The sequence below is a fragment of the Nylanderia fulva genome, unplaced genomic scaffold (genome assembly GCF_048542155.1).
Source record: "Nylanderia fulva isolate GAGA-0341 unplaced genomic scaffold, ASM4854215v1 Scaffold10, whole genome shotgun sequence".
Classification (NCBI taxonomy): Eukaryota; Metazoa; Arthropoda; class Insecta; order Hymenoptera; family Formicidae; genus Nylanderia; species Nylanderia fulva.
The window spans coordinates 1,163,148-1,174,325 of NW_028189193.1; the positions used below are offsets into that span (position 1 = coordinate 1,163,148).

Below are 11,178 nucleotides of genomic sequence, written 5' to 3' on the forward strand. Positions count from 1 at the left end.
AACGAGAGAGAATTACGTGAAAGCAGAGTGACATGTGATTGGCCAATTAGAGCAGCAGAAGAAGTAGATTTCTCCATTTTTATTGGTGAATTAAAAGCTAATCCGACCGATAGATTTTAGAACACAACCCAAGATTATTTCATTCGGTTTCTATTCTCGCGTTTCTCTTTTCCACGTAAAAGTGGTGTTCGTTGATGCTGCAGAGCGATACGAATTAAAAAACATCGTATTTATTAAAAAAAGTACGAAAATTTATATAAAAATGTATGTAGTCGAGTTTTAGGCTTCTATAATTTTTATCAGTTATCGAAATTTAAAGATAGAGATTTAAAATGTTTGGAACGTAAAGTTCATTTGTGATTTGTGCCCACGTGTATGTTCATTATTTCGTGTATTGGCTATTTTATTAAATTACATTTTTTTTCAGATGCCGTCTGTAACGTTAAAAGACGTGGACCAGCAAAAATTCGTGAAGGCCTTCGCAGCCTTCCTCAAAAAGTAAGTAAGAAACAGCAATTCGTACCTAACCTAAAATCTCTCATGTGTCTATTTAATTGCAATTTTCATTCTATGTAATTATTTTTTATTCAAAATTATTATTTACAATTATTTTATTTATTATTAGTTATTATTATTAAACTATTATTTATAATTATTTTTTTATAATTATTTATTACCTATAATATCATTCAACTTATAAAAATGTTCTATCCTGTATGTTTCTGTATTGCTTTGTGCATAATTTATTTTCCAAAGATATATCTGTTTTATAATATTACATTGTAATAATTATACTATGTAAAATTTTAGAACTGGCAAAATGCGTGTACCAGAATGGGTGGACATTGTGAAAACAGCAAAATTCAAGGAGTTAGCTCCTTACGATCCAGATTGGTATTATATCAGATGCGCAGCTTTGGTACGTCACATTTATATTCGCAGCCCGATCGGTGTCGGCGCTGTCACCAAGATTTTTGGCGGACGCAAACGCAATGGCACTCACCCCAGCCACTTCTGTCGATCAGCTGGTGGTGTTGCGCGTAAGGCGCTCCAAAGCTTGGAACAGTTGAAGCTGATTGAAAAAGCACCTGTTGGTGGACGTAAATTGACTAGCCAAGGACGCAGGGATTTGGATCGTATCGCTGCACAAGTTAAGGCTAAAAGCAAAAAGCAACTTAAACTTCAAGAGACAATCACAATTTAAATATTCTTATTTTGTTTCTGTAACAAAAAATTGAAAAAAAACATGTAAATATCTAAAACTCTGTCTTTTGGAATATTTTTCAAATACACGATTGCGTGAAACTATTTAACAAAATATTGGGAGAATATGATCAGGTAAGAAATGATTAATTAAAATTCCAAAAATTGATTCAAAAAAATTCCTAAAAATTTAAATCTAAAAGTTCAAACTACAAACATTTGAAACAATTTTTTGCATATATTCTATATAATATCAAAATTGTAAGTTATAAAATTAATATTATTATCAGATGATAAAAACGATGATATTCTTTTTTCATTAAAGTACAAGTAAAGAAATAAGATTATTAATTATGAAATCAATTTTGTTGAAATATTCATATTTTGAGATATATGTGTAGTAAGTCGAGGATAATAAAAGAATCAATTAAAATTTTGATAAAATTTATTTATGCTTTAAAATATAAAATAAATGTATTACATGCGTTATCTGAATCTGAATTACATTCTAAAACAAACAAGTTAAAAAAATTTCTTATATAGAATACATCAAAACGTTTAAGATACATACAAATTGATATAGAGCAATGCAATGAATTCTTCGTATACTGGTTGTTTGCAATTGCTCATAAGAAAAATTTTATCACTGATATTATTTGACATTTCCACACGAAATATATAAAATTTATTACAAATTAATATAAAGTATTACAGGACAATGATCACTGCCATAAACTTGTTTCCTTATAACATTGTCGCATACTTTATTTTTTATTCGTTCTGATGCCAGGAAATAATCCAATCGCCTATATATAAAAAGTTTTATATAAATATATATTTTTTAAAAATATATATAGTATTTAATTATAATTGAAAATTTTGTAGAAATAAAGTTATAATTTTTTATAATTGTAAAGTTTTGGAAATATATATAAAATAGATACTTTATCATTAATATATTTAATATAAAATTTAATTTTGTGATAACGATTTAATTATTACGTATATATAATATATAATTTTCCTAACATCTTATGAATATATGTAAAAAAAGTTTTTGCTCTTTTAATAGTAAATCAAATATTTCTACAAAATTTTTCTAACTACAATTTGGTATAATATAATTTTAATAAAGGTAAGTCATTTTCTTACCATCCAATGTCCTTGCCACGTGCATTAGCGAAATATGACCAAAATGTATATGCACCTTCTTTGTCGGGATACAATAATCTAAATGTATCTATAAACCCAGCAGATAAAAAGTCGGTCATATCGTCTCGTTCTTCCTTTGTAAATCCAGCATTCTTAGTATTTGTTTTAGGATTCTTTAAATCTAAAAGTTCATGATAATAAATTATAATCTTAATGTTACAAAAATAGTAATTATCGATAATTTACATTTGAAATTTAATGAAGTTGAATTGATAAAATAATGATACCTATTTCTTGATGAGCCACATTCATATCACCGCATATAATAACAGGTTTTTTTTTATCTAATTCCTCAACAAATTTCTTAAATGTCTTGTTCCATTCCAATCTTTTTGGTAATGTCACCAACTTTTGTCCAGCATTTGGCACATCTATTACATTATATTCCATTATTAAACACTAAACATTTTTGTTAAAATTTTAATAGAAGTTTAAAATCTTAAAATTGCATATATAGCTCCAATTCTTGTGATGACATTATAAAATATATAAAATCATATTATTAATATTATAACAAATATATTAAATCAAAATTTATCTAGTTATTAAAATATTAAAATACACAACTTACAAACATTGATCATAAAAAATTCTGGGAATTCTGCTGTGATCATTCTACCTTCGCTGTCAAAATCAGAATTGTTTAAGCCATATTTTACAGAAATAGGCTCTTCTTTACAAAACAAAGCAACTCCACTATAACCTGGCTTTTTACCTATTAAAAATTTTTTTTTTATTATGTGATTCATATAAAAATTGACTTATTTTGTGATTCGTATAAATTTTTCTTCAAAAATATTTCTTACTGTCCATAAAATAATGATGATATCCTGACAATTTGACTTCATCTGGTAATTTATCTTTGTCGCATTTTGTTTCTTGTAGAGCAACTATATCTGCATCTTCTTTGATAATATAATCCATTCCATTTTTCTAATTAAATATTAGTACAAAATTTATTATCAAATATAATACAAATATAATTACGGCAAATGAAGCAAACATACTTTAATAACAGCCCTAATTCCAGAAACATTCCAAGTACAAATCTTTAAATTGTGCTTCTTGCCTTCCTCATTTAATTTTGCGCACACAAAATCTATCTCATTCAGATTTGTATCTGTCTTATTCAGCATTTGTTTGGGTTCATTCTTTGCCTTTTTCACAGTAGATGAATCGCTTTCAACTTTTTTTGATCCCTTTGATTCAATTTTTGCCCTCTTTGGTGCAGGTTCATCATTGGTATCATTTACACGCTTTTTGTTAGAAGCTTTAGATTTATTCAATGCATCTGTTTTCTTACCAGATTTAACTTTGGGAGAATCAATCTAATTTTAAGGAAAAATTAACAATATAGCTTTTTTATACTATTATAGATTGCTAAGAGTATTTGTTGAATTAAATATATAAATGTAAAATTTTTAACTAATATTGCAATTATATCATAATTTACATATAAGAGAATACTTAGTACATTAATAATATTAAAATTTTATTTACATGTATAAAATTAAATATATTTCTGCATTTGTACTTATTGGAAAGTTTATACTTATTAAATGTTAAAGTAATATTATATATATCTTTATACCTTTGCCTTTGGAGTTCGTTTTGGTGGCATATTGAAATCTTGTTCTTTGTAAAGAGCAGGTACTGAGAAAAATATAAATAAAATTAATATTTTAATTAACTATTTTATTAGACACAACAGCTCTTCCAAATAACCTGTTTAATTCAATAAAATTGAATAATAATAATATACTCCAAATATAAATTTATTAATTATTTATAATTAAACAAGTGATCCGTCCTTTTGTCTGATTTTGTAAACTCAATAATTTTTTAGCTTAATCGAATAAAATAAATTTTATACAAATATATCTAAAAATTATGATTAAAGAAGCTTAATTGTTTATCTATTTTCATAACCGGTAAATATACATAGCCTAACTACGTCTCTAACCACGTTTATCGAATTTTATCTTTGTCTTCAGCAAAGTTTTATTCAATCGAAGAAAACATTAGATCGCTAGTCTAACACAATATATATATTTTTTACGGACCTTAAGAATTCCCGTGTACGTGACTGGAAAAAATGCAATCAAGCGTTCAACGCAGCTCCGTTTATTGAACAACTTTAAATTTAGTGCCATTTAGCACCGTTCAGCAATTTACGTCGCATTCGATAAGCCCTATGATAAAGAAAAAATACAAGATAAGAAAGAGAGACACCACTTTCGTATCATCCAACAGAATTTCGATTTTTGACTGACGTCATTTTTGTCCCTAGGAAAGAAACGTTTCTATTGGATGTCGGATGTTGGCTGTCAAACGCAGTGGATCCCTCGTTATTCGATTTCACATGTTGGCAGCAGTGATCGACAATTGACAAGAAGGAAGAATTGGGCAACAAACGAGAACCTGTTGTTCGCAGGAGAGGAGAGGATCGGGAATGTAGACACGTTACGAATGCCATCATGAGTAGCAAAACAAATCCGCAAATGTCAAATTCGTACAACGGAGGTAATTCCAATTTTTCATTTCACGCTTCTTTTTTATTTGTAAATATTTGTCTTTAATTTGTTGTCGTGCGCTCGGGAATAAAAACGCGCGCAGCATCCGTGGATAGTAAATTGAAAAGCCGTCTGCTGGGCGTCCTTATGGCGTCTGCTAAGAGTCGACTGAATGAATCTTTGTTCGACATGTATAGAGGCATATGTCAAATAATTTAAGACCGTCTGACGCGAGCCGCATGGATTGTAGTATCTTTGGTGATAAAATACAATTGCCTTCTTCAAAAATATTTTAATTACCAATAGTGCGATATATATAGTTTATATTTTGATATGTTTTATCGCGATAAAAAAAATCATTTATTTCGTGTTTTACACATTCTTTCCTCTTAATAACAAGAAATATATATTTATGGAAAAAAAAACAAATCATGAAAAACTTATAATTCTATTTTATATATTTTATATAAAAATTTAAAGATATTTAAAATATATTGAAAATATTTTTATTTTCTTCATAAAATTTAACTTATAATAATATGAAACTATTCTCTTAGTATATACAAAATTAATATGTAGATATATTTGAGAATATTAATTGTTATAAATATTGTTATAGATACTATTGGAAGGGACAGTCCATCAGCATTATTAGTAGTGCTTGCAGAAGTTGCATCTCAAACATTGCATTCAGAAACGAAGCATATTGATTCACTGGTGGCAGCACAATGTAAATCTAGAGTAGCGAGTGTAAAACGGAAAGAATCATGTTTTACTGTATCCCAACTTTTATCTATGCCTGTTTCCCATCTTGTTAAGCAATTTGCTATTTTTACAAGTGATGAGCTCAAAAGACAATATTCTTATACTTGTGCATTAGTGCCTGGTTGTCAACAGAAATATACCAGTTTTGCTAGCGAAGAAAAGGCGAGAGCCTCCATTAAAAATCATCTAGAGGAGCATTTAGAATATCTGAAAGCAGACAAAGAAACTTGTATGTATTTTAACAAATTATTTATGCACATTTAAATTCTGTATTGTTTTTCCTCATGTATAGATTTGTTTATTGGAATTCTTATAAAAGTATTCATAACAAAAGAATTAATAAAATTTTCTTATAAATGTTCTTACAATTTTGTATAATATATTTTGATGACAATATATTAAATTTGAAAATCATGAAAAAAATTTGTAAGTTACATATATATAATAATTTTGTATTTTACCTGTTTAAGATAAATTATATTTCATAATTTTAAAAAAATCTTATCTATATATTGTTACAGATGACACATTTACAGCAAAAAGTATAAATCATAAAAATTTAAAGACTAATCTACAAAGTAAGAGAAGTCGGACACAGCAGCCAAAAAAACCTCAAGAAACGATAAATAAGAAGAATAAAGATGTAATAATAGAAAAATCTGCAAATTATTTACGTAAAATACTTTTAAATGATATTAATATTAAAGAAAATGAGAAGCAGAAATGTTTTCAAAATTCGGAAAATAAAGATGCGCATAATTCCGAATTAAAGAATTCTGACCAAATGGACACTAAGGTTCTTGGGGATCATAGTTATTTTGAACGATTAGATGATAAAATGCCTAATAGAAAGGGAATATCATCTCTTAATAATGTTCTGAATAATACAAGAAAAGAAAATGTTAGTAATAATTATATATTAAATATATCTATTAATTACATATTAAATATATTATAAATGTAAAAATTGATATATATATATATATATATATATATATAAGAATTGTATTATGAAAATTAACAAAAAATCACAGAGATTTTTATAATACATTGTTCGAATTAAGAGAGTAAAGATCAAAAGATATTCATATGCATTTAAGTTATTTATACATAATTTAACATGTATATCTACATATTACATTTCATAAAATGTTTTTCAGATTGTATTGATGGTTGTTGGTAGCGATAGTGTACATACGAAAGAGTATTCTTCTATCAACCAGAAATTAGCTGAAAACACAAATTGTCAAGATTCTGATAATCTCTGCTCATCAGGTATGTTCTTGTCTCATACAAAATAAAATACAATATTAGCTTACAATTAATATTATTATGTTTAAATACAAATTGTAACTAGCTGTAAATATATAATATATATTACATTTATGTATGTACAGACTCGTGGTCAGATGAAACTCGGATAAAAAATACAGAAGTATCAACAGCTACCAAACCTAAAGGAAAAGCAAAGTTTATTGGAACGAGTAAGGAAGAGAGGGAAATGGCATTAGCATATATAGATCGTATTAAGAAGAAAGGCAATCCTTCAGGAAATAATCTACAATGTCGCATCTGCGATCCACCTCGTAGTTTCACCGCGCCTACAACTTTAGTATCTCATTATCGCAGTCATGCTGGAATAAAACCATACGAGTGTCGAATATGCAAAGCAGTTTTTACAAGAAGACACAGCTTGAAATATCACACGTTGATTCATCAAAATCAGACACGTTTTACATGCCTGGAGTGTGGAAAGAAGTTCAGGCATCCATCTCACTTTAGGGAACATCAACGTAGACACACCGGAGAAGCTCCGTTTGGATGTGACGATTGTGGACAACGGTAAGTAGGAATCAATTAGTCTTTTAATATTTAAAATACTTATATGGTTCATTTTCATAACACACATACATACATTGGTTTAAATTAATTATATTAATAAGATTTAAATTTATTTTTAATTAATTTATAAATCAACAATTCTCCGGCTTTTTCTTTCTGATTTTATCTGGAAAAAGAGAGAGATAAAGAATTAATATACAAGTATTGATAGTTTTTGTATATAATATACTATTTTCTATACCAGGTTCAAAACAAGAAATACCTATAAACGTCATTTAAAAACACGACACGGTAAAATTCTCACGACAATCGGTGAAGTTTTGCATCTTTCCGAAGAAGATTTTCAAAAGGTTCGGACTAATCGAAGAAAGAAAGATTGTGTCCCAGAGACTGCAATAAATGTCGATAATATCGAGTCCAATGTAATAGTAGATTTTGAAAATAATCATGACAAAACGCAATATGTAACAAATTCAGTAGAGGAATATGTTCTGAAAGAGAATATTGAGGATATTAATAGAAATTTGGAAACAAAAGACACTATACAAATTGTTGACAAATGTCTTGAGAGTTTTGAGGTTTGTTCCGAATCTCAATTGAATAAGACTGATGGTATAGAGACTGAAATAGCTATAGACTGTAGATATTCCAGTAAGAATGACAGAAATGTCAAGGTGGAACGTATCGATGGCATAGAAGATGGCCTGCTACAATTAAAAAATCCTTTTTACGATAATTTAAAAACGACTAATAATGTAGAAAGTCACATCGTTTATCAACATGACATTGAAGATCAGAATAAAGTTTATGATTGCAGTAATAGGATACAGTGGCTTGAATACTCTGAAGTGAAATGTAATAATGAGATTTCAAAAGAAGGAGATGAAGATATAATGGAGGAAAAGATAGATCTTTCAGAAGAGCTATACAGCAATAAATTACATGTGTTGCAAGAATCTATACACAATTATCACAAGATAGTATATGACAGTGATACACAAGACAAAACTGCAACGTACGTGCATTTAGAAACTGCTGAAGAAGCAGAAATAAATTCTGATGAAAATAATCAAACATATGATGAAAAATATGATGGGCACATTATTATCGCATCAAATGATGAAAAATCTAAGAGTTATGCAGATGCTTATAATGTTGAAAATAAAGAATGTGTGAAAAATGACATTACTTTTTGTACACAGGTAACAAATACGGATGTTAATATTCTGCAAACCTTTGACGCTGTTAAAGGAGAGATTATGTCACAAAACCAAGATGATATACTTCAAGAGAACGAATGCGTAAGTGAATCTATTGCGACTGATTCGGTAACTATAAGTATCTCTTCAAACAATTCTGTTAAAGAAAATGAGGAAACTGATCAACAGCAAAATAACCACTGTTCATATATTCGTACTGATCAGTTAAACAGGATAATCGCGCAAAATAGATGTATAAACATACCTCTACATCAAATCGAATTGTTTCGCGATAAACAAAATCACTTGCAAGCGAAAGGGGATAATTGTAGGCAAATTCGAATTTTAAACGGTAACTTACAAGCAATTGATATAAAGCAATCTGATAAGCAAAATACTATTTTGTTCGTATCTAATGATCATTTAAAGAATGGCATTTTTCAAATTGACGGGAATAATATCAGATACTGTCAAAGTTCTAAAAATATGGATAATTTGCAAAGTTAAGTGATAATAATATCTGTACAATAAAATATGTAAAGTTTGATGATATATATATATATATATATATATATATATATATATATATATTCTCTATAATATATATATATATATATATATATATATATATATATATATTTAATCACATTATTATATTTTATACTAATGTAGCAGTGTTAATAGACATAATCGATTGAGATATGCAATAAAATCATTTATAATATGTAACAATTCTGAAAAAAAAGAAACATGAAAATAATGAAACAATGCTACATTTTCTAATTTGTGTAAATATTTTCAAAAAGCAAAACTTTAGATAGAGATGTATAACTTTCTCAGTTTTATTAAAAGATACAACTGTTTAAGAAAATGATATAACGGTCTAATCAAAACATCCTTATAATTTAAATTTTATGCATACGATATTATTAAATAAAAGTTAACAGTGTAGGCATTTATTTGTTTTACAATATAAGAATTTATTTTTACACACAATTATAAAAAAACAAAATGTTACAATTATAAAAAAACAAAATATTACATATTATATATTATTTGCATTTACTAAGCCTTTGGATTTCATTTAATACAAAACATAATTAAATTTTTTTACAATTTTTAATTTTATTCTCGATATGTACGAAAATTATTTGAACTTGTAGTTTTATTTACTACTTATTAGATGTAGTCTTGCTAACTTTTATGTTTATTAAATTAATCGTAAAAATATGGATGTGCCAAATATATAAATATGTTACATATCAATTATCTATTCTCTTAATGATTTTAAAATGAAAAATCTTTTTATTACAAATATAAAAAAGTTTTTATTATTTAATTTATATAAAATTATTCAATTTTCTCTTGAATTATAAATAATTATAAAAAATATGTGCTTATAAATATTTTATTTTTATAATAATTAATTGAACTGTTTTATCTCTGCTATCTTCAATTATTAAATAGAAAAAAATATGCACGGAAATAGTTTTACATCTTACACCTGTACAATAACTTATAAAATAACAAATTTCATACTAGTTAAATAAGAAAAAAATATAATTTTATAATAAAAAATACAATATAAACAATGAAATATTGAAATTGTGTGAAAACAGTGCAAAATTTATAAAAATCTGGATCTGATTTTTTAACAATCTTCAATAAATTTTTTTGTACTTTGAGTCGTCTTCCAAGAAAATTTATTTTTTCGCTTAAGAGAAAATGTTTGCTTAATATTAGGTGTATTTTATACGTAGATTGTCTAAGAAATGATCCAGATAGATTATGTATATAATTTTTCTGAATAATGATATATTATCTGAACGAGCACATTATATATACTTATGTGCTAAATTATATAAATAAGTTTGATTTATAAGAACAAGCAATAATTGTTTACAATGTTTATAATTGCTTGTGTATGGTTTTCCTACCTGAATTATGTACTATTAGTGTTACAATTTTCTGCAAGAAACTTTTTCTTGATCTTTTTGATCCATCCATATAAAACACATCGTTACTTGGAAATATTTTTCAAATACTCTGCAATAATTATCATTTACGTGACAATTTAAAAATTTCTACAAATTAAGCTTTAATGGTGTAAATGAGACACATACATATAACTCATATTTTTCATTAAAAATGTATGTTCTCTGCATATGATATATTAAAAATAATGTAAATAATATATAAATCTATCACAGTAGAATATAATATCTAATATTACAAACATTTACACAGGATGCGGTAGGATAATCACAACACAATCACGAACAGGGTAATCTTTTGTTGCAAAATTAAATTGAATTATAATTAATTTAATTTAAAAAATTTTTTTAAATTTAATCCACTGCAGTCTGTTATTTAGTTATACTGCTACATTATATCATTTTAATTTCTCACAATATATTACTGTTTAATTACATACAACACATATC

The 11,178-nt window shown here is 26.6% G+C and overlaps 3 protein-coding genes across 5 annotated transcripts; 2 read left to right on the forward strand and 1 right to left on the reverse strand.

The window, feature by feature from the left end:
* Positions 1–156: 156 nt before the first annotated feature.
* Positions 157–1,308, forward strand: LOC114941022 (small ribosomal subunit protein eS19-like). Of its 2 annotated transcripts, none has more exons than XM_029315864.2 (3): positions 157–264; positions 428–498; positions 811–1,308. In XM_029315864.2, exons 2-3 carry the CDS (start codon positions 428–430, stop codon positions 1,202–1,204), a joined length of 465 nt encoding a protein of 154 aa, XP_029171697.1. In that variant the 5' UTR covers positions 157–264; the 3' UTR covers positions 1,205–1,308. The 2 variants fall into 2 exon arrangements, with proteins under 2 accessions (XP_029171697.1, XP_029171696.1); XM_029315863.2 differs by having other exon boundaries at positions 157–242.
* Positions 1,309–1,630: 322 nt separating this feature from the next.
* Rrp1 (Recombination repair protein 1) lies at positions 1,631–4,595 on the reverse strand. Of its 2 annotated transcripts, XM_029315859.2 has the most exons (9): positions 4,479–4,595; positions 4,007–4,068; positions 3,719–3,743; positions 3,423–3,635; positions 3,222–3,348; positions 2,987–3,130; positions 2,643–2,786; positions 2,356–2,536; positions 1,631–2,009 (listed from the first exon to the last, which is right to left on the reverse strand). In XM_029315859.2, the coding sequence occupies exons 1-9, from the start codon at positions 4,566–4,568 to the stop codon at positions 1,892–1,894; spliced, it is 1,104 nt and encodes a 367-aa protein (XP_029171692.1). In that variant the 5' UTR covers positions 4,569–4,595; the 3' UTR covers positions 1,631–1,891. The 2 variants fall into 2 exon arrangements, with proteins under 2 accessions (XP_029171692.1, XP_029171693.1); XM_029315860.2 differs by lacking the exon at positions 4,479–4,595 and adding an exon at positions 4,379–4,470 and having other exon boundaries at positions 3,423–3,743.
* A 204-nt stretch (positions 4,596–4,799) lies between these two features.
* LOC114941009 (uncharacterized) lies at positions 4,800–9,283 on the forward strand. Its single transcript, XM_029315828.2, has 6 exons — positions 4,800–4,938; positions 5,548–5,922; positions 6,215–6,594; positions 6,854–6,968; positions 7,091–7,535; positions 7,780–9,283. Exons 1-6 carry the CDS (start codon positions 4,893–4,895, stop codon positions 9,239–9,241), a joined length of 2,823 nt encoding a protein of 940 aa, XP_029171661.2. The 5' UTR covers positions 4,800–4,892; the 3' UTR covers positions 9,242–9,283.
* The last annotated feature ends 1,895 nt before the right edge of the window (positions 9,284–11,178 follow it).